At 43.9% G+C, this 27,718-nt stretch overlaps 1 protein-coding gene across 1 annotated transcript in view; it reads left to right on the top strand.

Annotated features, from left to right (window-relative positions):
• LOC126197352 (zwei Ig domain protein zig-8-like) overlaps positions 1-27,718 on the top strand; it is a 194,906-nt gene that overhangs the window by 147,351 nt on the left and 19,837 nt on the right. Inside the window, exon 3 of the mRNA XM_049934631.1 lies at positions 23,774-23,984. Within this exon, the coding sequence (XP_049790588.1) occupies positions 23,774-23,984 (211 nt within the window). The remainder of the gene's footprint in view (positions 1-23,773; positions 23,985-27,718) is intronic.

The raw sequence follows: 27,718 nt of genomic DNA, 5'->3' as shown, positions 1-27,718 counted from the left end.
TTTTCTAATTTATTCTATTTTATTTAAATAGACAACACTTACCGACAGCTAAAGCAGTCTTTAGGCTGTGCCAAGTCACCATTAAGACAGTGTTGCGAATGTATGATTAAAAAAAGTATTGATGAATTATATAAAGATAAATATCGAACAGGCGGACATTCTTATGTATATAAGGAATGCTGGAAAGAATGTGGTAAAATTAAAGTTACTTGTGAATGTGGTAGAACTGTAAATAAGTCTTACCTCAAAAAACATTTGTAAACAACAACTCATAATAATCCTATGGCTGCTAAAGCAGAAAGTAAATAATTTTAAAAACGTTTTTTACAAAAGTAAAAAATGGGCCAAATTTTTGGGGCTAAGAAAAACTTGTAAGAATGCTTTTTTAAAAATTGTTTTTTTTTAAATAATAGTTAGTAACCTAATATTATTATTTGCATTACATTCACCTATGGGATATGTATATAAAGTAAATGATTTTTTATTATAGTTATTATTATACTATTATATTATTATTAGGTAAAAGGGATAGTAGATATATTTTGTAGGTTCTGGATCATTAGATCAATCTTATGGAAATAAAAAATGCGTGTGTTACTGAATAACTTTTTATTTTTTATAAGATTGGTCTAGTGATCCACAACCTACAAAATTTATCTACTTGTGTTGTTATACTTGTCTAGCTGTCTTTTCTTTGGAGGCAGAATAATCAATGTTGAGAGAGGTCTTTTGTTTAGTGTTCTAAAAAAAGTGTTCAAATGGCCCTGAGTACTGTTCTAGCATCACGACGATATTCTCTCTGTGATACAACGCTGTCGTAACATTTACGGTGGTAGGACCTGCAGTTACAAATTTATTTCCGTGCCAATTTGTCATCTGATGAGATGGAACAGCATTACCCTGCAGCAGTTTTCGTGTAGGTATACATAACAGCTCATTTTGCAAGTCTTGTTTGTAAACACTTTCACATAAAAGTACAGAATAAATATTTGCATTTTGAAAATTATAATTTTATCCCCTCCGAAGTTTTTAGAAAACGGGGGTAAATTACCCCCTCAACTTTACGTCCGCTATTGCTACGTTCAACAACTGCTAAATACGACGTATTTGTAGACAATAATCCAAAATACTCACAGAACAATCTGCTTAATAACTGAAAACTCGGCAGGACAAGCAGTACAAACTAGTGCGTAAAACGAACACACAAGCACGCCTCAGTAAAAACACTGAGCGAAACTGTCGCAATTAACCAGAGGCAACTCTTACGTGACATCACAGATTGCAATTCAATACCGTAGGCAAAAGCGCAGGACGTCGATTACATACTTCCTAATTTACACTCAGTTATGGGACTTTGCCAAGTAAGACTAAAAGAAGAGACAGAGAAATCGAGCTGCAGGAGAGAGAGTTGAGAGGAAGCTTAACCAGTTCCAGTAGCAGACGCTGCAAGAGAGTCTTTGCGTATCTGGGAGAGTTTCCTGTTGGAATTTCAAGAGTGAACGTTGCAAGAAGAGTAGTGGAATACATTATCTCTCCCCACATTTGTATCCCACATATGTCGACACATACACAGCTTACAGAAAAATCATTCTTCCATAGAACCATAGGGGCACAAAACAGGAAAGAGGACATAAAAGAACTATAGACCCCCCTCCACATGCTGTGACTTGCCGAGCGGAGAACACATGCTGGAGGGTCATTCCAACGTAGTGGGTGTAACAATTGTATAACTGATACTGAAGTTGGTACATGAAATTGTAATAAAAACATATAGGCCTGACTATAAAAAATATACAGCAAAGGTCCATTGATGCGAACTGTGCTGTTTTGCCACTAAACCAGTGATCCAGATGTGTTACAAACGAAACAAAACCTTCACCTTTCACAGCATGGCCCACATGTAGCCAGGTACACAAAATTTCGTAGGTAACCGCCATACCTCCAGGAAACATTAAGGAAATTGTGACATACTTTTATACAGTTGAAATTATTAAAATAATGGCAGTTTGTAATAATGAAATATGATTCATTTTTCTGGTGTTCCTTTATAGGCTCAGATGCCAATCGTGTGTCTGGTTCTATGCTGCAGAATGTGATGCTGCTGCTTCTGACTATTCCTTCAGCTTAGCGTATATGCTCTATGGGATAGGAAAACGGAGAGCTCAGTAGTGATACTGATAGACCACTGTGAAGGAGGGACATGGAAAGCCTCGGAATCTTAAAGCAGAAAGTGGAATCTTGCAGACCGATGATGTGGCTGCTGTGGTCTGAAGATCGAAAAGTGATTTAATGAGAAGATTACGTTTCAATACATTATGGGAGTGACAGTGATCAATGTTTTACAAATATTTACTGTCAAAAACAATCTTTATCACAATTTATTTATTACGGTGACCGCTGACCGCTACTGTCGTCATCTTCAGACCTACAAGTCGTATACAAAGCTTTAATTAGAGGGCTACATACATTAAAGAAAATACATAAAGTTATAAAGCTATAAAACGATGAATTACCAATGAGCAGGAACCTCCTTCTGCTGGAGAATCACTACTGGAGAAACCAGTGCACGTCTTACTATATATAATGGACGCTCCGCCCACTTCTCATGGAATGATGTCATTACTAACCAATGGGTTATAAGTCGAACAGCAATGTAAATTTTTTTTAGTTAAAAGAACATTGTCAAGAAATAAAAGTAAACATACACTAAACTTAGCTCATTTAACAGCTATTGTCAATTAAGAAGCGTTAAAAATACGTAAACATGTAGGAAAAATGAAGTTGGTTTTGACAGTACATGGGATACCCTCTCAAAGCCTGTTAGTGAACCATTTGGAACCACTGGTTGCCATGGTGAAGTTGGACGCCATTCTTCTTTTCACTGACGTTGTTGTAAAGCCGATAGGCAAACTAGTGGTTGGCACAGTGAGGATAAACGCCAGTGCAAAGATGTGTCAGCAGGCTTCTTTCCAAAGAAGTTGTGGCGAAAGTGGAATGGCAAGGTCACACGATGTACTATTGAGCAGTAACATTTCTTTATTGAACCGATTTTCAATGAGTAGGCTACAATAATCTTTAGCTGACATGTATAGTACATACTGAAATCGTTTCAATAAAGAAATGTTACTGCTCAATAGTACATCATCGTCTGACTTTGCCATTCCACTTTCGCAACAACTTTGTTGGAAAGAAGCCTGCTGACACATCTTTGCACTGGCGTTTATCCTCACCGTGGCAACCACTATCGACTTTAGGACAACTTCAGTGAATAAGGAGACTGCTGCCTCATCTTTGGAACGGTGTCCAACTTCAACATGGCAACCAGTGGTTCCAAATGGTTCATTAACAGGCCTTGACAGGGCAACCCATGTACTGTCGAAACCAAGTACATATATCGTACATGTTTACATACTTTTAACGCTTGTTAATTGACAATAGCTGTTAAATAAGCTGAGTTTAGTGTATGTTTATTTTTATTTCTTGACAATGTTCTTTTAACTAAGAAATTTTACATTGTTGTTCGACTTATAACCTATTGGTTAGTAATGACATCATTCCATCAGAAGTGGGCGGAGCGTCCATTATATATAGTAAGACGTGCACTGGTTTCTCTAGTAGTGATTCTCGCCGGCCGCGGTGGTCTCGCGGTTCTAGGCGCGCAGTCCGGAACCGTGCGACTGCTACGGTCGCAGGTTCGAATCCTGCCTCGGGCATGGATGTGTGTGATGTCCTTAGGTTAGTTAGGTTTAAGTAGTTCTAAGTTCTAGGCGACTAATGACCACAGCAGTTGAGTCCCATAGTGCTCAGAGCCAGTAGTGATTCTCCAGCAGAAGGAGGTTCTTGCTCATTGGTAATTCATCGTTTTATAGCTTTATAACTTTATTTATTTTCGTTAATGTTTGTAGACCTCTTATTAAAGCTTTGTATACGACTTGAAGGTCTGAAGATGACCACTGTAGTGGTCGAAACCGGTCACCATAATACATAAATTGTGATCAAGACTGTTTTTGATAGTAAATAAATGAGAAGAAATGGTTGCTTGGGCTGTAGTTTGTGCGATGGGAAGATTTCATACAGATTTCTTGTTTAGAAACAGGAGATATCTTGAAATTTCCTTCGAGTAGGATATGGATGGTGTGAGGGTACAGGGAGAGGCGGTATGTATGTCGTGCTTGTATAGGCGCGGTAGCAACTCGGAATTTGAGCCCATGTGAGTAACTAAGTCCGAGTTAACTAGCTAAAATGTTCCAGGAATGTGAAGAGAGGGATAATTCAATCCGTTAAAAGAGATACGTAGAAGAGATGGAAGAAGAACACGGAAGGCAAGGTCGTCTGAGGAGTGGAATTATTGCAGGGATGTGGAGGTCTCGGATGAAGTTTCTGCAGGTCTGGATGATTGTGATAACAGTAGTCTCATTATATGGCCTGATAGTAGCATTAGTAAACTTAGCGTATTTTGAGATTCTTGATTTATGGTTAGTAAGTACGTGATGAAGATATTATAGTATGTTATTAAGTTTGATGGGATTGTTACAGATGGTGGTGTGGAACTCAATGAAATTGCAATGATGGTACAATATCTTACAGACTAGCTTACAGTCAGGAAGAGATTTCTACACAAAAAGTCGAATCTTAACTTCCAAGGTCTACTCTACGTGCCATATTAACAGAAATGATCCGTTTAACGACTATCCCTTTGAGAATACCACTAATCGTAACACGTGCCTTATTTGAGTATCTAGGAACGTATGGAACTAAAAATGGAATAGTATACTACAAGAGTTTCAAGAATCAATTTTTAGAAAATGCAATCTGCTGATATTTGAAAATGCAAAGCACGCTCGTCGTATCTCGCGTCAAAATAACCATTTCTGAATTTTTTTTAACCACTTGAAACATTGTGTTTTCCCAACACCCGAAAGCTTCGACAAGCATTCGATGCGATTGAGCAGTTTTTCTTTTTCAAATGATAACAGAAAACCAATGCTGTCCTCAAACCATAGTTCATAGGCACAAAACTCGACATTAATAAAAGATTCTCGTGTTTCAAGCCGCGTGAAGTGGTTTACTGCCCATAAGCTTTCGGCAGGGATCTCCTCTGCAGTTGTCAAGTGGATGACAGTCTTGTGTTTTTTTTTTTTCTTTATTGTATTTCAGTTCCCCATCGGGGCAGGCTGGCAGCAGCATATGCGCTGCTCTTCAGCGGAAAGACGTAATACAAACAATAGAAGACATTTAAAAATAACAAAGGATAGAATATGGTGAACATAGATATAAAAAAAAGGGGGAACATCATGGAAGGCAATAGACGAAAAACGGGGTGACTGTAAAATGGAGATAAGAAACTGTTTAAAAGTAGCACATTCAAAAAGCCACACACCACGACACTTAAAAGAACACAAGGCACAGTATGACTGGAACATAAAAGGTATAGACGGATGGCGTAGCACATAACAAACAGTGACGGCGAACCTCAAGGCAGTACACAATTAAAATCACACCTCATGACGCACAGGAGACACAGCACTAAACACAACACTGATGTGGCACACTGACGATGATCAAAACAGAGGATCTGCCAGGCGCAAGGAGATGAGGGAGACTGGAATAAGGGAGGGAGGGGAAGAGATTGGGAAGATGAGCAGGGGGCGCGCTGAAGAGTACCGGGTAGGGAGGGATGTGTGAAGGAAAGAGGAAAGTATGGGGTGCATGGTCTCAGGGGAGGGGGGGGGGAAGGAGGAAAATCCGCTCTGGGAGAAGGAGGGAAGAGGAAAAAGGGGGCCCTGGGGAGGGGGGGAACAAGGCCAGATTATAGTTGGAAGGAAGGGTAAATGTCATGGCAAGTTCGTCATCCGGGAGGGGGAGGCGTTGGAAATTGCCCTGATGAAGGAGATGGAGGGTTTGGAGGTGGAGAGAGGGAGGGATACAGCGGTACAGGCGCTGCAATGGGCGAGGGGTGGAGTGGAAGGAGGAAACCAGAGGGTGGGGGGGATCAAGCCTGCAGACAATGTAAAGGATGCGGAGATGTTGGAGGAACAGGAGGAGGTGGGGGAAGGGGATCAGTTGATACAGGAGCCATGTGGGGGAAGGAAGGCGGATACGGAAGGCAAGGCGGACAGCATGACGTTCAAGGATTTGGAGGGCCTTGTAAAAGCGGGTGGGGGCAGAGATCCAGGCAACACTGGCATTACAGAGAATAGGACGTATGAGAGATTTGTAGGTGTGGAGGATGGTAGAAGGATGCAATCCCCATGTCTGGCCAGACAGTAGTTTCAGAAGGCGGAGGTGGGAATGGGCTTTCTGCTGGACGGTCTGGAGATGAGGGGTCCAGGTGAGGTGTCAGTCGAGGGTGAGGCCATGGTATTTCAGGGTGGGGGTGTGCTGGATGGGATGACCATAAAGGGTGAGGTAGAAATCATGGAGGCGAAAGGAGCGAGTGGTGCCGCCTATGATGATTGCCTGGGTTTTGGAGGGGTTGAGACGGAGGAACCACTGGTTACACCAAGTGGTGAACTGGTGAAGGTGGGTATGGAGGGTACGTTGAGACCGTTGAAGGGTAGAATAGAGAACCAGGAAGGCAGTGTCATCAGCATACTGGAGAAGGTGGACTGGTGCGGGTGGCTTGAGCATATCAGCTGTATACAAGAGATAAAGGAGAGGGGAGAGGACAGAACCCTGGGGGACGCCAGCCGTGGGATAAAAGATATGGGAGTTGGTGTTGTGGAGAGTGACATAGGAAGGACAGTGCGAGAGGAAGGAAGCGACCAGACGGACTTGGGTTTGGAGTTTAAAGAGGAAACGGGGATGCCATACACGGTCATAGGCACTTTGGAGGTCAAGGGAAACAAAAATGGCGGAGCGACGGGAGTTGAGCTGGAGGGACAGAAGGTGAACAACGTTGAGGAGTTGGTCTTCAGCAGAGAAGGAGGGTCGGAAGCCACAGGGGAGCAGGTGGTGTTCAGCAAGGTGCTGATGGATACAGTGGGAGAGGATGGATTCAAAGACCTTACTGAAGACGGAGGTGAGGCAGATGGGACGATAGGAAGAGGCAGGGGTTTGTTGGGTTTGAGGAATAAGAGGACGCGGGAGGTCTTCCACAGGTCAGGGTAGAAGCCAGTAGAGAGGATGACATTATAGAGATAGGCGAGGACATTCAGGAAGGAATAGGGGCTTTCTCGAAGGTGATGGTAGGTGTCACAGTCGTGGTCAGGGGCCGTTTTGCGTTTGGACAGGAGGATAAGTTTAATGTCTTGTGCTGTGATGGGAGTGTTTATGTCAGACGGGGGCAACTGCCCCAAGAACTGGAGACAAGGAGCAAGTGAAGTGACCAAGGTATCGGCATGTTCCATGACGGTGGGGAAAGGAGAACAATCAAAATAGGGATCATCAGGGATAGAGAAGACCTGGGAAAGGTGGGAAGCGAAGTGGTTGGCCTTACTGATGTTGTCAGGAAGGGGGCGATCGTTATGGAGAAGGGGGTAGCGGGGAGCGGAAAGGGAACCAGTAAGGCGATGGAAGGTGGACCAGTACTTGGAGGAGTTGATAGGAAGGGTGGCGTTGAGCCGTGTGCAGGTATGGGGCCAGTCTCGGCATTTCGTTGCTGGAAGAAGGTTCCATACATGTCGCTGTATTTGCCGGTGGCGTTGGAGTGTATCCCTCTCACGAGTGTGCAGGAAGGAGCGATAGAGGCTGCGGGATTCACGGAGGAGGAGGCCAGCCCTCGGAGGGAGAGTGGGACGGTGTGGGTGGAGGGTTTTAGTAGGAACATGGGCCTCCACGGCGTCAGAAATTATCTTCTGAAGGAAGGACGAGGCGTGGATGATGTCGTCAGGATGGCAATAGGTACGAGGGTGGCTTTCGACCTGGGTGGAGTCCCAGTAGTCATTCCAGTTGGCATGGTGATAGTCATGGACGACCATAGGAGGGGGTGCAGGGTGCGGAGCCAGAGGGGTCGGTGAGCAGACGTTATGGTGAGAAGGACATGGAGGTGATCACTACCTGTGGGGTCAAGGACGGCGACAGCAATACGCCCAAGGAGGTTGGCGGAGGCAATGACAACATCGGGGGTGGTGTCACTTTCGGTTCGGGTGTGCTGGGGAAGGGGAACAAGGTCACCTTGGATTGTGGAGAGGAACTGATGCCACTGCCGAAGGGCAGCAGGAGTGCAGCTATGGATGTTGAGGCCGGCGGGAATCACATAGGTGGAGAAGGTGCGGTCAATGTGCGAGATGAAGTCATAAGGAAAAGGAGCAGTGGAGTGGACATAGATGGTGGAACAGGTAATGGTGAGGGAGGGGAAGAAGACGCTAAGGATAAGGTGTTCAGTGGGGTCATTGAGGAGAGGTTGTGGCCGGACAGGGATATGCTTAAGGTGGCCAATCGCGACTCCACCCTGCGCACAAGGACCAGGAGCATCAGTGCAGTGGAGGATATAGGCAGAGGTGCGGATTGAATGGTGGGGCTGCAGAAAGGTTTCGTTCAAGAGGAAGGTGTCGACCTGGTAGTGGGAGAGGGTGTGCATGAGGATGTATTTGTTGGAGCGGAAGGAGAAAATGTTCTGGAAGAGGAGGCGATACTCGTGCCACGCCATGGAGGGAAGGAGGGGGGGAAAAGAGGAAAGGGAAGAGACTTAAACTAGGGTGTCGAGGCGGGTGAAGGTGAAGTGGGCTTGGTTGTGGGAGTAAGTGACGAAGGTGTTCAGGTGGAAAACGGAGCGAGCGGCAAGGGAGATTTGTTGGAAGGTGTGGGGGCGCTGAAAAGGGTGAATGTTTTGCAGTACAACGGTAAGGAACCGGATGATGTCCTCGGCCGTGGGGGGTGGATGGAGGGAATTGTTGGGATGGACAGGGGGATCGACGGGACGAACTGGGACTGAAAGCTCAGGGGTGGCTGTAGGGGGTTTAGCTTTACACTTGTGGGAGTAGGTGGGATGGGGGCCATTGCAGGTATGACAGGAAGGAGGAGCAGCGAGGTTGGAGCAGTTCTTAAGAAAGTGGGAGGCCTTGCAATGGGGACAGGTGGGGCGGTTTTGCAGTTGGGAGTCAGGTGGCCATTGTACATCAGGCACCGCTGGGAACGGTAAGATTGGGGAGGGGATTTGGAGAATTCGACAGAGTGGCGACGGTGGTATATCAGAGCACCCTGGTTGCGGAGATGGTCAATGGATGGGGCAGACAGAGAATACCCGCATGAGGTAGGTGGGACCAGAGGCATTGTGTATACGGCGGGCGGAGTGGATTTCCAAGTCCGGGTGGGAGTTCAGTTCTGCCAACACTTCATCCTCTATGATCACCGGGCTGAGCTTGGTGATTACAGCGGTGTTGGTGGGGGGGGGGGGGGGGAGCGATGGGGAGGCTGGGGCTGACGAGGAGTGGAAGCAGAAAGGAAGAGTGTCAGAGAGGCGTGGGGCCAAACATAACTCGTGGGAGTTTTCGCAGGATGGGGACTGGGACTCGATAAGGATTGAGTCCCTGCGGGTTATGAGTTGGGAGATGGGAGCCCCAGGTAAGTACTTTCGTATCTCCATGGTGAGGGTACGAGCGTCGAGGAACTTAGGATTGGGAGCTGACAGGACAAAGGTGTGGAGGGTGAGGGCCGAGATATGGGTGGCAGGAGGAGGGGTGGTGTCCGTGGAGGCGGCAGGGGGAGTGGGAGGTGGTGTTGACTTTTTGTGGGAAGAGGCGGGAACAGAGTCGGTAATAACGCGCTTATGGGGTTTTTTGGATACTGGAGGCTGGGAGGAGTGGAGAGGGACGGGGAGGAGAGGGAGGTGGCGGGTGCCAGATCCCTGTGGCGTAGTGGAGGCGCCGGGAGAAGCAGCCGGTTCAGTGGTGGCGATGGTGGCTCGGCGCGACGTGATGCGTACAGGAGATGCAGATGACGATGCGATGGGGTGGGTGAGAGAGGGGAAGCCGACCACCTGAGGGGCGGCAGCAGAGGCGGCAACAGAGGCGTGCGTGAGGGCGGGGGTAGTAGTGGGAGCTGTTGAGGGTGTGGAGGCTGGAGGAAGGGTGTAGAGGTGTGGGTATACAGCAGGGGAGGAGATTGTGGGATGGGTAAGTGGGGGAAGGGGAGGGGAGGTGTAAGGAGGGAGGACAGGGGCGGCACTCCAGGAAGTGACTGTGGGAGAGGGGGAGGGGGAGGTGTAGATGACAGTGGAGGTGGGAGTACTCATTGCAGACGACGGATACACGGACGGGCAGCAGGCGTCGGCGTCGGCGGCGTCGGCGGCGACGGCGGCGGCGGCGGCGGCGGCGATGGACAGCGAGCAGGCAGGCGGACGGAGGAACAGCTACAGCAGCAAACGGCGGGCGGGCGGGCAGACAGACAGACAGACACAATCTTAGAAGAAGGAGATTCCACCCTGAGAATAGCCCAGGCTTTGCAATCTGACGCTTTCCAAGGAGGGGATCCAACCCTCTAGGTACGGTGTCTTGTGGTTGTCATTGCTGTGCTTATGTAGCCGCGCCGTCGCTGGTGACATCGCTCGTGACGTCACTGGTGCTCGGTCCCGCACCATATAAGGAAATACTTTGGCCGCGCGACCGACGGGCCCGCTTCAACTCCCTCAATACCCGATCCCACGCTGTAGTCAGCTGCAGTCCACCGTCTCTATTGAAGGTGTTGTCAGAAATTCTAATCTCTATGGCTTCGTTTATCACACTATCCCAGAAGCCATTAGTCCTTTTAATAATAGACGTGTCATCGAATGCAATTCGGTGTCCGTTTTCCAGAGCATGTTCTGCTACAGCTGACTTTTCCGGATAGCGCAGACGGTAACACCTTCCATGTTCTGAGCGGCGCTGTTCAATAGCGCGAACAGTCTGGCCGACATGAGATCTCACAAGCAGTGTCATCCAAGCCTCAAAGGATGAAGACCCCTGAAAAAAGACATCAAGCAGGTTGCATTCTTACCGTTTTGTGGTTCGACAACAGGGAAGATTAGTCGGCTCCCGAAGAGGCATAAAATAGACACAATCTTCAGGCCTGCGGCAAAGATCCGGCAACTAATGATATATTCCGCGAAAAAAATCTGTTATTGTAGTGCGGCCACAATCACGTCACCAACCTTTTCAAATAAATTACCTGAGTGTAAATGACTGCTTCGTCACTGCACTGCCCTTTTACACCTTGTGTTCGCTACACTACCACCGTCTGTATGTGAGCATACCGCTGTCCCATGACTTCTGCCATCTCAGTGTATGATATGCCTGCTGGTAGAAAATCTGGCATCTGTATTTGTGTTTAACACACTTCTGGAGACGGGCACGTTTAGAGATGCAGTGCATCTTTATACTTCTTGTAAAATGTTTGTTAGTTGGACAACACTCAAAAAGTAAAAGAGTAAGGGGAAATAGGGAGGGGAGCAATGGACCGCCCGGTAGCAAAAATTATTATTTTGACCGATTGATAAAAAGGAACATACAACTGACTGTAAGGATGCTCTATTTTCTGCCCTTCTAATACATGAAACCATTTTTTTTGTACAAAACATTGTACTGTAGATTTAGCGACAAATATCAAAGTGATGCAACCACATAAGATTCCTCCTCCAGCTTCATATTCATCCGCAGTGATGAGGGAAAGAGAATTCAGGGCTTGTGCACACACACACACACACACACACACACACACACACACACACACACACACACGATGGGTCACATCACAAGTACTCATAGTGTTACTGTGTGACGCGGAACAGTGTTAGGGGTGGCCGCTGCAAGACCTAAAATGCGTGATGCTCTGTCGACAATGGAATTTAAGTCACCAACGACCAAACTGCCGCAAACGACGCATTTTTTGCTTGGAATTTAAACTCATATCGTAAGCTAATCCAACATCGCGATGCGCAGTGTATCCGAGAAACCAGTTTCCGTGCAAAAGGGAGACTGTAAGTTCTCGCTATCATTCGTTGCGTGAAACAATCCTCACACTAGCTACACGACCTGTCACGTTACCAACCGATAAGCAGTCCTCGCTGGCAGTCGGCGACACAGGCAGATTCCATACGAAAAAGGAATGATAGGAAGAAAAATAAGAGCAACTAAAAGAGTCAGTACACCAAAATGAGGCGGAGATGAAGTAGGAACAGAAAAAATAACACTTAAGCTAATTAATTATATAAAAATAATAATCAAATTCCTTTGATCATATTTAAAAATAAAAAAATCTGTGTATTTGACAGCATACGAACCTCCGTTCTCTTACACGTCAGGTAAATATGCTAAACATTCCACTATGTCACAAGGACGAGTTGAATGGTAATATTTATGAATGCGCTAACCCAGTTGCCACGATTAATTGCAGCCTTTAAAAATTGGGCTTCACGTTATGTTCTGCCAAGCTCACCTAATGTAAGCCGATCTCTGTGACTATGACAGCTGTGTATGTGACGTCAATCGCGCCTTGTGAGAGAGGATCCAGCACTGTTTGGTTACAGTTGTGAGTGTGTAACGTGTAGTTCGTTAGCACCGTTGTGTACGTGTTGGTTTGGGTGTAGTTACCATGTTTGATGAAATACGAAATAATAGTACCAGACCCATGATTCTGGATCCAAACACATCAAGAAAGAAGTCGGGACAATGAAACTGAAGAGAATTGAACAAATTTGGCAGTTTCGAAACGGCGGACGGTTCGGTAGCGACATTCAGCACTCTTGCTGTAGAAAACCAGCTCCAACGTGTGAAGTGTCAACTGTCAATTAATTTTAATCGGACTAAACACATGTAGAAACCAACGGCGTTACCGCAGTGGTGACCCCGGTTCCTCTCAGATCACCGAAATAAAACGTTCTCGGGCTTGGCTATCACTTCGATAGGTCACTATTCAGGTCCGCAACGTGCTGTTGCCGAGCGGGGCGCACAAGACTCTTGTGAGGCCAATTGAGGAGCTACTCGATTGAGAAGTAGCGGCACCGGTCACGAAAACAGAACAGCTGAGTGACCGGTGTGCTGACCAAGTGCCCCTCCGTATCCACATCCGATGACGCGTAAGAGCGGAGGATGACACGGCGGTCGGTCGTGAACGTTGCACGTTCAAGGCCTATTCGGACGGTGATTTTTTTTTATACACATGTAGCGTCCACTGGGTTGCTAGCAGGTTTGATTCTCACACGAGTTTGCACATAGTGTCCATCCGTACAGAAGTTATCGTTACTGTCAAGGCGCCTATATTGCATATTATTATATATGTGTTGTTTGTTCTGTCGGACATGTCCATCAAAGCAGACACTGCATTTATAATAATTTTTATAAGTGCACGTCTTTGATGCGCAGTCATCACCAACATAGTTTTTCGTGGCTTCTCCCGAATGTTTTATCTTTAGCTACTTATCCACAAATGCAAAGCCGGCTTGTTATGTTCTTTACTCAATGTAGATAACAACTTCGATTCGCCAGTAGAGTAGTCACCGTGATCATTGTAATTGTCTACATCAAAATATTGGAAACATAGGATTGCTAAAATTGCTCTGGTAATTCCTCCTTACTACTGGCTTTCAGTTTATATATTTCGGCTGAGTAAAGTACCCACGAGCAGCTTTGCCATTCTTCAAAATATCTGCTGTTGTTTCTCAGTTATTCCTTTCGTCTACATTTTAGGTTCTTCCAGCTTCCTTTTCACAGGGTGCGCACTTGTTATCATTCAAAGTACCATTACCGTACACTGACATTACACACTAACGTGAGCAGATTCTGTTGGTTATATTTAGAAATCAAATCTATGCAATGATACAATGAGTAATAGCTCTTAAGAACAGACTGGCATTAAATTAGTAATAAATGCTGGATCATCTTCTTATTTCTTGTCCGTTCGAAATGACATGAAATTGGCCTGTTTTATTCGTCTCACACTCACTCACTGCAGAGCTAAAATGGTGCCTGTCTTTGTGTTTCTGTTTGTAGGAATCAGAAGAAACGCGGTACGGAAGTTGTCACTTTTATCGCTAGCTTCAAATCGTGAATGCGCACTGTTACCCAACTACCCTATACATGCGTAGCGCCTAAAGTAATCAGTTATCTTCGAAAAATTCTCAGTTCGACTTTTTTGTGTATCCGTACAGTATGGAGTCCATTACAACACGAAGCATTATTGTCATTAAGGTGAAGTAGACAGTATGTGGATTCTAATACATCATCTAAATCTACATGTACATGGATACTCGGCAAATCGCAGATAAGTGCCTGGCAAATAATTCTCCATTGTTCCAATCTTGAACAAATATTCCGGTGCGATCTCTGATTTCCGTCATTTTATTATGATGGTCTTTTTTCCCTATGCACATCGCCATCAACAAATTATTTTCACATTTGGAGAAGAAAGTAACTGATAGAAATGTCGTGAGACGATACCACCGCAACCAAATAAGCCTTTGTATTATGTCCACCCCAAATTCTGTATCATGTCAGTGACAAATTCTCCGCTATTTCACGATTATACAGAACATGCAGGTCTTCTTTGAACTTTCTCGATCTACTCTTTTAGTGTTATCTGTAAGGATCTCACGCCGCGCAGCAGTTATTTCAAAAGAGGCCAGACAAGTGTAGTGTAGGCAATAAAACGCAGTGTTTGCTTTACCTTCACCACAATATTTTTTACATGTTCTTTCCAGTTTAAGTTGTTCATAACTGTAATTTCTAGGTATTTAGTTGACTTTATGGCCTCTAGATTTGGTTGACTTATCATGTAACCGAACTTTAACGGATTCCTTTTAGCACTCATGTGGATGACCCGAAACCCTTCATTATACACTGACAATTGTAAATCTTCGTACGATACAAATATCTTTTCTGAGTCGTTTTGCCATGTGTTTTGATCTTCTCATGACTTCGCTAGACGGTAAACGACAGTGTCATCTGCAAACAACATAAGACAGCTGCTCAGATTGCCTCCTAAATCGTTTATATAGATAAAGATAAGCAGAGTTCCTCATAATACTACCAACGGGGATCCAAGATATCACTTCGGTTTTGCTCGATGACTTTCAGTAAGTTACTGTGAACTTGACCTCTCTGACAGGTAGTCACGAATCCAGTCACCTAACTGAGACGATATTCCATGAACACACAATTTCAATACAAGCCGGTTGTGTGGTAAAGTGTCAAAAGCTTTAAGAAAATCTAGAAATATGGAATCAATTTGAAATCCCTAGTGAATAGCACTCAGAAATTTGTGTGAGTAAAGTGCTAGTTGTCTTTCACAAGAACGATGTTTTCTAAACCAGTTGTGACTGTGTGTCAATAGACCGTTCTTTTCGAGGTAATTCATAATGTTCGAACACAGCTGCATATCGACGTTAATGAAATGAAGAGTTCAGTGGACGACTCCTACTAGCTGTGCTGAATGTTGGTATGATCTGTGCATGTTTCCAGTCTTTGGGTACGGACTTTCCTTGAGCGAGCGGCTGCACATAATTGTTAGGGATGGAGCTACTGCGTCAGCGTACTCTGGAAACAACCAAATTGGTGTGCAGTTTGAATCGGAAGACTTGTTTGTATTAAGTGATTTAAATTGCTTCACTACTCCGAGGATATCTAAAACTATGAGCGAAGTCATCGATATGTTATTTAACATTGGCACAGAAATGAAGTACGAACGAGAATACATTAATCAACAAGGGAAAGATACCACATTGTTTCGCGAATTTATCTGTGAGTTAACATGGGAGTTAATGAAACTTGGTACAGTAACAAGGTTTTCAAACAAGACCGCATCTCTTCATTGTATATTTATGAACAGCAAGGGCTGAATAGATTGCACAAATGACGGAATGAATGAGAAATAAGATAAGAAATAATTAGTGTTACATCAACACATGAAATTAACAACGAAAACGTGATGAAAATATACGAAGGTAGCAGATGTCCGAGAGTGTAGTGCTGTATAACGGAAACAGTGGGAGTCTAACATGTTGCGACAGAGGTAAATGTACACTAGCTCATTAGTACGCTATGAGATTCACACATAGGACAGAGCTCATAATGTCTCTTGCCTTTCTCGTATTACCATTTCCATATCATAGGTACATTACGCAGTAACTGAACAAATATTTTGTAACAGAATAAATAATTACAGCAATGTTTTCTTCGTATACCTCCCGACATGAGGATCGCATACATAATCTTGCAAATATTATTTGCAATTTACCATTAACTGTATCTGACTGTATGGAGACCAGCCTATATTTTCTAAATCCCAGTCTTATAGGTAAAATTAAATGTTCCTATGTTGTTCTACCTGTTACGCAGGAATTTGATAACGTTCTTAGTATCTTGGTCCTTAACGAACGATATAAGTTTCACGACGTTGTTCAGACATGTTTAGCTATGGCAGGGTCGAAGTAAGTTCTTATGAATTTCTTCGATTTTGTAGGCAGTGTGTGCGGTTTAACATGATTTTCCTAAACCATTCGCGAGAATATTAAGACAGTTTCATTAATTTAGCGTCTGCCGTTTTCAGTCCTAACACTGAAGTGAGTCATTGGATCGTCTATAACGACATCGATTACGGGGAAGTAAATGACAATTCACTTTCTGCTTGTCACTATTACAGGGCTTCTCCCTTCAATCATAAGAGTAGGAGATTTCATTCACGTATTAAAACCATCTCGAATTGTCTTACGAAACATGTTCAAATGTGCCCCACTAGTATTAGTTGACTGGGGTAGGCGGGGGGGGGGGGGGGGGGGGGTTCGTTGTGTCCACCCTTCACTTAGATGTTGCTTGAATCCTGATGGGGAAACTTTCAATGAGATTTCTGAAAGTCTGTGGAGGAATGGCGTCCCATTCTTCCGCACGAGCCGAAACCGGAGAGGATAATCACGTTTCACCTCTGGAGCGAGGTCGAACTTCTCACTCATCCCGAAGGATATCCAATAGGCTCAGGTCGGGACCCTAAGCGGTCCACTCCTTTTACGGTATGTTATTATTCCCAAACAATTCTTAACATGTGCTGCGTTATGACAAGGTGTATTCTCATGCTGATTCGATCATGGTCAGCTAACTGTTCCTGTTCTGTCTCCACTACTCAATGCTGTAAGATGTATTCTTCTGCAATGAGCGTTTATTTACGTGCAAGCATCGTCAAACACTTGACATATTGCAACACAGTTTCCTCCAGACTTGGTGAAACCCAAATCCTTCCACCGGATTGCAACAGAGTCTATCATGAATTGTCACTCCAAATCTTTCGTTTCCAGTCATTCCATGTCTGGTGGCTACGATATCTACACAGCTTCGCGTTTGTTAGTACGGACTAGGGAAATCTGTGGCTTATGAGGAGCTGCTCGACTATTGAAACACATTCTTTCTAACGCACTATGCTGGGCTGCTAGTAGCGCTTTGGAACTAACGAGTGAGTCCTTCGGCTGATTTCATGCGATTTTCTACAAACCCCCTCAGCTATGTTTGACGCTCCCTGTTAGCCCATTTCATGAGGTCCGACTGGTCTCGTTTACGCTATGATTTTTCTTTCGATTTTCTACTTCAGAGTCACGTCACCAAAAGTCGACCTAGATAGCTCAAGAAGGGTTGAAATATTCCCAGTGGATTTGTTAATCGAGTGTCACCCAGTGACTAACTCACGTTCGAAGTCATTTTACTCTCCTGACAGAAATGTTCAGCTGGAGATGCTTCTCTACTGAGACCACAACACTTTCCCACCACTCATGACGTCCAAAGTTCAGTTACGCGCTGCATAGATGTGTCCCGATACTTATGATCAGATAGTGTACATATCTTACACTTTTTGTTCAGACACGTGTAGACGTAACAAGCCCATCGAGTCGTACCGGAAGCGTTGTTTTCATGATTTGGCTAATTAACTTTAACTCATTGATTGACGGCCTAATGGAGGCAAATCGTGTACGCCGTCTGTCTGTGAATTCGTAAGCTTATTTGTGTTTGTTACACAGAGTTAATAGACTCCAGCTAAACAAGAAAGAAATGCAAACAAAACAACAAATAGAGATTGTCACTTCATACCGTACACACAGACAGTAGAGAAGCTGAATTACAAAATGAAAGGTAAAATACATAACAGAAATCAAGCACGCAAGCAATACAGAAAACAGAAAAAAATCTACATACAACGTACAAAGCACTAAATACGGAAGCAAGCCGTACACACGAAAGAGAAGGATTTGGTACACACATAAAGTAACATAAAATGTTACTAACAAATGAGCCATTTACCAACTCAAATATCAAAGCTTCATTGTAGCGTTCGCTGGAATGATACGTAGGACATTTTTTAGCGTAAATGTAAAGCAGATGTCAATGTTGGACGTACGACGCTAATTATTCCACATTTGCGGAACGTTTAAGGCATTGTAGTCATCACCTCGCAAAGGACATAAAAATGCTATGACTTCGTTCTGCCTCATTTCATGTTTTTCGACGATTATCTCCATCCTGTTTGTTAGGAGATAATGACTGTCAAAACTGCTGCTGCGGTGGCATTGTGTCGCTCATCGGCGGCTTCCGATCGGTCGCTAATTACATAATGCTCTCGTAGATAGTGCCAACTTCTGCACCGGTGGTTCCACCGCATTTTTGTAGGTATACATTGCGAAGAACATCTCTGCATCAAGAGATCGCTTCCATGGACCGCTTCTATCCGCTGCCACGTTTTAGGTTCTTCTCGACCATTGTTTTTCTACAGCCTCTTTAATTAAAAAATCCCAGTACACAGAAGCATGGGACCGAAATTTGGTTTCGTCAAACAGTATTTTGTACTTGTTTGTGAGGCTTTGTTCAGCAACTGCTTATTTCTCCAGTTCTAGATTTTTAATATGCCGTAGATGTTCTGCACGGCGGTCGGAAACAGTGTGAATGGATGCACCGATGTATTGCCTACCGCACTCACAAGGGCTGTCGTAAATCCCAGGGATCCTGAGGCAGAGACTACCCCTTAAAGGCGTAGCATACCCTTCACCTTCTTAGGTCTACAACTACATCTACGTGATTACTCTGCTATTCACAATAAAGTGCCTAGCAGAGGTTTCAGTGAACTACTATCAAGCTGTCTCTAAACCGTTCAACTCTCGAACGGCACTTGGGAAAAACGAGCACTTAAAGTTATCTTTGCGAGCTCTTATTCCTCTTATTTTAGCGTGACCATCATTTCTCCCTGTGTAGGTGGGTGCCAACAGAATGTTTTAGCAACTGGAGGAGATAACTGGTGATTGAAATTTCTTGAGAAGATCCTGTCGAAACGAAAACGTCTTTGTTTTAATGATTGCCACTCCAACTAACGTATCATAACTGTGGCCCTGTCTCCCCTGTTTCGCGATAATACAAAACGAGCTGCCCTTCTTTGTACTTTTTCGATGTCATCCGTCAGTCCCACCTGATGCGGATTCCACACCGCACAGCAGTACTCCAGAATATGACGAACAATCCCGGTGTAAGCAGTCTTTGGTTTTCTCTACCCACAACATTACATATGTGATCGTTCCAGTTTAGGTTATTTATAATTGTAATCGCTTAGTATTTAGTTGAATTTACAGCCTTCAGATTTATGTGACTTATCGCATAATCGAAATTTAGCGGATTTTATTTAGTATTAATGTGAACAACTTTTCCTTATTCAGGGTCAATTGCCAATTTTCGCAACATGCAGACATCTTATCTTAATCATCTGGCAATTCGTTTTGGTCATCTGATGACATTACAAGACAGTAAATGACAGCATCATCTGCAAACAATATAAGACGTTTACTCAGAATGTCTCCCATGTCGTTAATATAGACCAGGAACTATAGAGGTTTTAACATTTCCTTGGATAACGCCGGATATTACTTCTGTTTTACTCGATGACTTTCCGTCTATTACTACGAACTGTGACCTTTCTGACAGGAAATCCAGTCGCACAACTGAGGCGATATTCCGTAGGCCCGCAGTTTGGTTGGAAGACGCTTGTGAGGAACGGTGTCGAAAGCCTCCTGGAAATCTAAGTTTAAGGAATCAATTTGACATCCCCTGTCGATAGTACTTATTACTTGATGAATATAAAGAGCTAGTCGGTCGGAATGTCTTGCGGCTCTCTGTATATTTTGCTGCATGTAGCATCACAGAAAGTAAGGAATACATCGGTGGCCCGTCAGGAAAACGAAATGTTAAAATGTTGAACATTCACGTCTAAGCCTCAGATTGTGTTTCTTCCCTTCTGCGGCTCAACACTCAGTAAAAATGATGAAGTCCTGCGAAGACGAGGAATAAGACCCATTTTCCGATCTGTTCCTCCTTAGTGGGATTTTATAAATAAAGTCGGTGTATAATTAAGACTGTGTGTGGAGAACTTCTACTGTGACTGCGTACGTAACCTTAGCGGTGCTTCGACGGAAGATATAGGCAGAAGATATTCGCCACAGTGTTCATGCTACCACGGGAGGAGTGGACCCACCAGCGCAGACGTTGACACCCTCGGTGACAGCATTGCGTAATCAGAAGCCGCCCATTAGCTATATAAGACCACCAAAACCCCAGTTCTGACAATCAGTTGCCTCTGACGAAGACGATGGAGGTAACCGATGAAAGCTCGAAATTTTACCCTGTACTGACGCGGCAAGAGAACGTTTTATTCACTGTGCCGTCGTGAAGGATTTCGTTCCCATGACATGAAAGTAAACACAATAAATAATCGTAAGAGTGTGCCATCACAATACAAGAAAACTAACACAGCCAAAATGTGATCGCAGAAAACAAGTAACTAATAAATGATGAGACGCATACAGGATGTCTCACCTAACTCTGCCACCTCAAATTTCTCTGGAACAACAATACATATTCAAAAACGGTTTTCACCAGCAGGAACGTACGGCATGACCTTAGGAAACCAAATACTAAGAAAAATTTTAAAACGTAAAAAAATACTATTTTCAACACAAACGTGTGTTTTTTTTTAAATGGACACCCACTATTACTTCGTATGGAATCAATAGCACCAAAAATCACAAAAATAATGCGAAGCGAAGTTGACGCTTGTAATAAATGAACCACACACCTAGCGCACGTCCTGAGGCTCAAGCGTGCACCTCACGCTACCGGTAATCGTGATGTGATTGACGTACTACGTCAGTGGAGTGTTAATGTATGGTGCGGTATTGTATGACAACGCATCAGTGGCCCATATTTCATTGATGGCACTCCTAAAGGGGGATAGGTTAGCCATTGCTTGAGCTGTACCTTACTTGAACCGGACCAACTCTTATAATTTGTCAAGTAATGCGGTATCAGAATGATGGATATCCTGCGCATAGAGATTATTGTTGCGAAACGACAACTAGAGCTACAATTGGTGGTAGCACACTTGGTTTTACGGTTCTAAACCTCATAAGTTGTGAAATGTGTGGCTTGTAAAGGATAACAACGGCGTCACAATATCTAACGTAATGCATCGCATTGCTCAGAGCACGGGTTGCCTTCACTGGCGCCTGTATCCTGCCGTAGACATACCAATATCACCACGGCACGCTCTACCTTCGGTGTACAAGTGTCTCCTAATCTGATCCTCTGAACTGCTCTCATACTGTAACGTAATTCACATACGTTGCCACATTAAAAACTGTTTCCTTGTTGCTTGTTACATTTGCCGTCATGTAGTCGATATGCCGGCCTTCAGTAATGAAGAAAACCTACATATTATTTTGATTTATGGCGAATGGCACAGAAATGCTACCGCAGTGGTGACACTGCGTGCTGAACGCTACCCAGATCGGCGGTGTCCGTCACATCTGGCAAAATCTGCAAGACACTCACGGAAACAGGAAGCTGGGCTCCCACAAAACGTCGACGCACAACGCCAGTGACTGGCAATGGAAATGAGATTGCAGTTTTGTCTGCTGCAGCACACAATCCTCATGTGGGTGTAGGAGCAATTTCACGAGATGTAGAAATAAGCCACAGTAGTGTGTGCCGAATCTTCCATCGGCATCGGTTTCACCCGTTTCATACCTCACTACACCAAGAACTGTACGGAAATGACTGTGAATCCCGCATTGCATTCTGTCGTTTTGCACTTCAGCAGTTGCAAGGTAATCCAGTATTCCTATGCAATACGTTGTTTACGGACGAGACTTCATTTACAAATCCTGGTAATGTGAATCTGCGGAACATGCACTAATGGTCCGTGCAAAATCCCCACTGCATTCGCATCGACAGTGAAGTGTCAATGTTTGGTGAGGTATCATTGCTAACTGTATTGTAGGTCCCTACTTTTAGGGTGGAACACTGAATGGACAGCGATATGCATCATTTCTTCAACAACCACTAGTGATCCTCATGGAGGTTCTAGGATTGGAAACTCGTCTATCAATGTGGTCCCAACATGATGGATGTCCCGCACACAATGCAAAAGTTGCCAGACACGTTCTACAAGCGACATTTCCAAATAGGTGGATGGGGCGGGGAGATACTGTGCCATGGCCAGCACTGTCCCCCGTCTTTACGCAAAGACTTCTTTCTATAGGGCGCAGTGACAGACAGAGTGTATCAAGAACCCCCAGCGACAGTAGAGGACATGCAACATGGTACTACTGCGGCGTTTGCAGCAGTATCTATAGAATCTCTACAATATGTGCAACACTCTCTCGTTACCCGTCTGTGAACATGTATTGGTGCAAACGGAGGGTGCTTTGAACATATGTTGGCTTGACAGTTTCATTGGTCAAGATGTGGATGTGTTTTCTATGCTGGATGTAATGCACATCAATACAGTTTCTGTGGGCGACAGGGCACTAGTAGATGTTTTCAGCAAAGTGAATTCAAGTGTGTTATTTCTAATTGTAGCTCTAGCTGTCATTTCGCTAGAATAAACACACATTTACAATCTGTAAAACGTAACTTTGCATTGGACGCGTTACTTGTTTATTTTTGTGGATTGTGCATACCTTCGCATTGTGTGAGCCCCTGACACAGGCAGCGTGAGGTGCACGCTTGAGTCTCAGGACGCGCGCTAGCTGGGCGCTTTATTTATCTCACGCGCCAACTTCAGTTCGAAATTTCTCGGGATGTAATTGACGTATTTCGATGATACGAAAGCCATTATTTTAGTGATGTTTGATGCTATTGATTGCATACGAAATAATAGGGGGTGTCCATTTAAAAACACACATGTTTGTGTTGAAAATAGTGTTCGTTTACGGTTTAAAATTTCGCATAGTATTTGGTTTTCTAAGCCCCTGCCGTACGTTCATGCTGGTTAAAACTGTTTTTGAATATCTATTATTGTTCCAAAGGTATTTCAGGTGACAGAGTTATGGAAGACACCCTTTATAAATAAGAACTAAGGTTAAATCTTACTCATCTTGGGGTTCTTGGATCCATCCACATTCCATCGACGCTCACGACAGTCCTATGCGAACAGTAGACGAGCATTGCATTCGGAATGCTCGTTCCCATGTATCAGATCATAACGAGCTTCCCTTTGAAAAAGCTGGAAATTTCAGTGGTTTTTCCCACTGGCGGCTGGGGTCGTCCCAAGAATGATCCTGCCTTCGTCACTACTGCACTTGTATACTCTCATTTTTCCTTACCACGTTACTATCATATGTCGCCTCAAAGTATCGTTCAGTCTAGTAGAGAGTAGTATTTATTGTGGTTTGGTTCAATGACGTTTGTATGATCGATAGTCAAACGAAATACAAGCAGACTCGGTGATTCGTTGGTTGAGGATTTGCCTTATTTGTTGTTACAGGGCAGTTGCCAAAGAAACTGTACTCTACTTTGCAGATGAAATTGCTCTCGTAGAGCACTCACTTGTAACATGGCCGCAGGTGTCGTGGGTGCGCCACCGCGACATCCATCTGCTGACCGTCGGCCGCTACACGTACACCAGCGACCAGCGCTTCGAAGCCGTGCACTCGCCACTTACCGGTGACTGGACGCTGCGCATCCGATACCCGCAAAAGAAGGACTCCGGCGTCTACGAGTGCCAAGTCAGCACCACGCCACCCATCGGACACGCCGTCCAACTCAGCATCGTAGGTAAAATAACGGTCTCTACTTCTGCCGTCTATTAGCTATAACAGCTAGGTAGGAAATTGATTCCACTGGCGACTGCATGCGTAATGCTTCAAAATACACACACTGCAATCCAGTAGTGAACAATATTGAAGGCAAATTAGCTGGGTTGTAGTCAACACTGTTTTCACTCTATGTTGGTCAAGATCTCTCCAAGTAACATTACCAAGAATACAGGGTTATTTAGCTGCCCTTACTTATGTGTTCTATGGAACCCACAACGCTTTAAAGAACCACTAACTAGATATTAATATTCTCTCGCTCGCTGCACGCAAACTATTAGTCCTGTAATGAAAATGCACAGGACATTTTGAGTGAAATTTTAATGTAGTTTAATTTTGTACTGGTGTACGTTTCTCATGGGGGCGATGGTTTTTGAGTTAGTGAAGAAAAACGCATTTCGAGGTCACATTTGTACGATTTTCTTGAATAATTCGGAAACTATGGCCTGTAGCGAATTTATCCCGATACAAAATTTAACTTCATCAAATGTTTTACAAACGTTCATTTCTTCAGTAAGACTGTTTGACCATAGTGAGCGAGAGAATATGAAAATCGTGCACGTTGCATGAAAGCCGCAGAGATGGTAGCTAAATCACCCCATGCGTAGATCACAAAGATTGGTCGGAGTAGACACGTCGGTACTTCATGGTGGTAGTGATTCCCGCCATGTGCAGTAAACGAATGTCTAAGCCGGCACAGTTGCGGCTCTCTCACGGTGGAATAGATCATTTTACTACTTATTTTAAAGTAGAAAATGAAACTAGCTGTAATGTGGAAAGTTGAAAAGCTGTAAGAGAAAGATTCGATGTCATCTAGTCATGTGTCCTTACGTACCCAATTAAAATTTTACGTTAAGAAAAGTGACGATTTCACATATTTTAAGGAGAATTGCTTAGGATTACAAGGACAATAAAAATACAAAGAAGAAATAACTATTTTAATTGCGTTTTTGTTAACATCAGAATCCTAGTATTCATTAACCATCACTACAACACCCTCTTCGCATATAGGTGGAAGCAGTGCAAATAAAATGAAGAATGTGAAACTCACTATTCCAAAGCCGGAGAAAAGGTTAAAGTCGATTGGCTTGGTAGATTAAATTTCGAACTCTGTTGGTTACATGGATGTCGGTCACAAAAATTTTTAAGTGAGTTTGCTAAAAAGCAATGTAGGCACATTCGATGAACCCCTGTCATCTCACGCGATCAGTAGTGTACCCAGTAATTGAACAATGGGAGTCGTGGCAGCATAGATAAAAATTTTCGCCTGCAGTATTGACGCAAACATTCATTCGCTCCCATTTCTCAAATACTTATTTTATCCAGTATATCATCGTAACTAGGGGCCTTGTGAAGCGATTTACAGCGTGAAATTGTGCTTCACTGTAGCCGTTTGCAGATAAATAATACTCAAAGAAGCTGCGTAGAGAGGCACACAAAAAAGTGATTTGTTGTATACTATTTGGTATGTAACCTGAGATATGGTAATTCTGTTGGGTTTTATTAAATAGCAGTGCCTGTATTATTAAGAAGTATTTCTTAATAACGCTGCCACTATTATTTGTATTTATTTGTAAATGCCTTACCCTCTAATCTGTATGAATATGTTCTTCCTGGACGTGAATATACGTAGCATATAGGTGCAGGTTGTGCCACATGGACGACGACATACGTAAGATTCGGTTGTAGCGTGATTCGTGTAAGGATACCAGTAGTGGTCAACGCGACCGCTCACTTAAAGCGGGATATCCAGGTTCGAGTCCCAGTCAGGCACTTATTTTCACTGTCGTCAGTCCAACACAGAGCTGATGGTGGTTCATATTCGCTATTGCAGATATATTTCTCGTACTATGGGGGCGATGTACTTGAGGACAATATTATGGAAATGGAAGAGGATGTAGATGAAGATGAAATGGGAGATACGATACTGCGTGAAGAGTTTGACAGAGCACTGAAAGACCTGAGTCGAAACAAGGCCCCGGGAGTAGACAACATTCCATTAGAACTACTGATGGCCTTGGGAGAACCACTCATGACAAAACTCTACCATCTGGTGAGCAAGATGTATGAGACAGGCGAAATACCCACAGACTTCAACAAGAATATAATAATTCCAATCCCAAAGAAAGCAGGTATTGACAGATGTGAAAATTACCGAACTATCAGTTTAATAAGTCACAGCTGCAAAATACTAACGCGAATTCTTTACAGACGAATGGAAAAACTAATAGAAGCCAACCTCGGGGAAGATCAGTTTGGATTCCGTAGAAATGTTGGAACACGTGAGGCAATACTAACCTTACGACTTATCTTAGAAGAAAGATTAAGAAAAGGCAAACCTACGTTTCTAGCATTTGTAGACTTAGAGAAAGCTTTTGACAACGTTAACTGGAATACCCTCTTTCAAATTCAGAAGGTGGCAGGGGTAAAATACAAGGAGCGAAAGGCTATTTACAATTTGTACAGAAACCAGATGGCAGTTATAAGAGTCGAGGGGCATGAAAGGGAAGCAGTGGTTGGGAAAGGAGTGAGACAGGGTTGTAGCCTCTCCCCGATGTTATTCAATCTGTATTTGAGCAAGCAGTAAAGGAAACAAAAGAAAAATTCGGAGTATGTATTAAAATTCATGGAGAAGAAATAAAAACTTTGAGGTTCGCCGATGACATTGTAATTCTGTCAGAGACAGCAAAGGACTTGGAAGAGCAGTTGGACGGAATGGACAGTGTCTTGAAAGTAGGATATAAGATGAACATGAACAAAAGCAAAACGAGGATAATGGAATGTAGTCAAATTAAATCGGGTGATGCTGAGGGGATTAGATTAGGAAATGAGACACTTAAAGTAGTAAAGGAGTTTTGCTATTTAGGGAGTAAAATAACTGATGATGGTCGAAGTAGAGAGGATATAAAATGTAGACTGGCAATGGCAAGGAAATCGTTTCTGAAGAAGAGAAATTTGTTAACATCGAGTATAGATTTAAGTGTCAGGAAGTCGTTTCTGAAAGTATTTGTATGGAGTGTAGCCATGTATGGAAGTGAAACATGGACGATAACCATTTTGGACAAGAAGAGAATAGAAACTTTCGAAATGTGGTGCTAGAGAAGAATGCTGAAGATAAGGTGGGTAAATCACGTAACTAATGAGGAGGTATTGAATAGGATAGGGGAGAAGAGAAGTTTGTGGCACAACTTGACTAGAAGAAGGGATCGGTTGGTAGGACATGTTTTGAGGCATCAAGGGATCACAAATTTAGCATTGGAGGGCAGCGTGGAGGGTAAAAATCGTAGAGGGAGACCAAGAGATCAATACACTAAGCAGATTCAGAAGGATGTAGGTTGCAGTAGGTACTGGGAGATGAAGAAGCTTGCACAGGATAGAGTAGCATGGAGAGCTGCATCAAACCAGTCTCAGGACTGAAGACCACAACAACAACTATGGGGTCTAGGGGTAGCGTCTTTGATCCATAATCAAAACGTCTTCGGTCCCTGGTTCAATCCGCGCCACTGCCTAAATTTTGATAAATAATCAGCATTCGTGGCCGAAGTCCTCCGGCATAAGAATTCAGCCTCATTCTGCCAACGGCATTGTCAAAGAGGGTCGAGGAGCGGATATAGGTTCAGGGCACTCTCTTGTCCTAGGGGGGGAGAGGGGGGGGGGGGAAATGCCCCTAAAGGCGGAAGAATCAGCAATGATCAA

Source organism: Schistocerca nitens, chromosome 1 (genome assembly GCF_023898315.1).
Source record: "Schistocerca nitens isolate TAMUIC-IGC-003100 chromosome 1, iqSchNite1.1, whole genome shotgun sequence".
In the NCBI taxonomy this organism is placed as follows: Eukaryota; Metazoa; Arthropoda; class Insecta; order Orthoptera; family Acrididae; genus Schistocerca; species Schistocerca nitens.
Note: the sequence above shows the minus strand (reverse complement) of the source record. Positions and strands in the feature narration are given on the sequence as shown.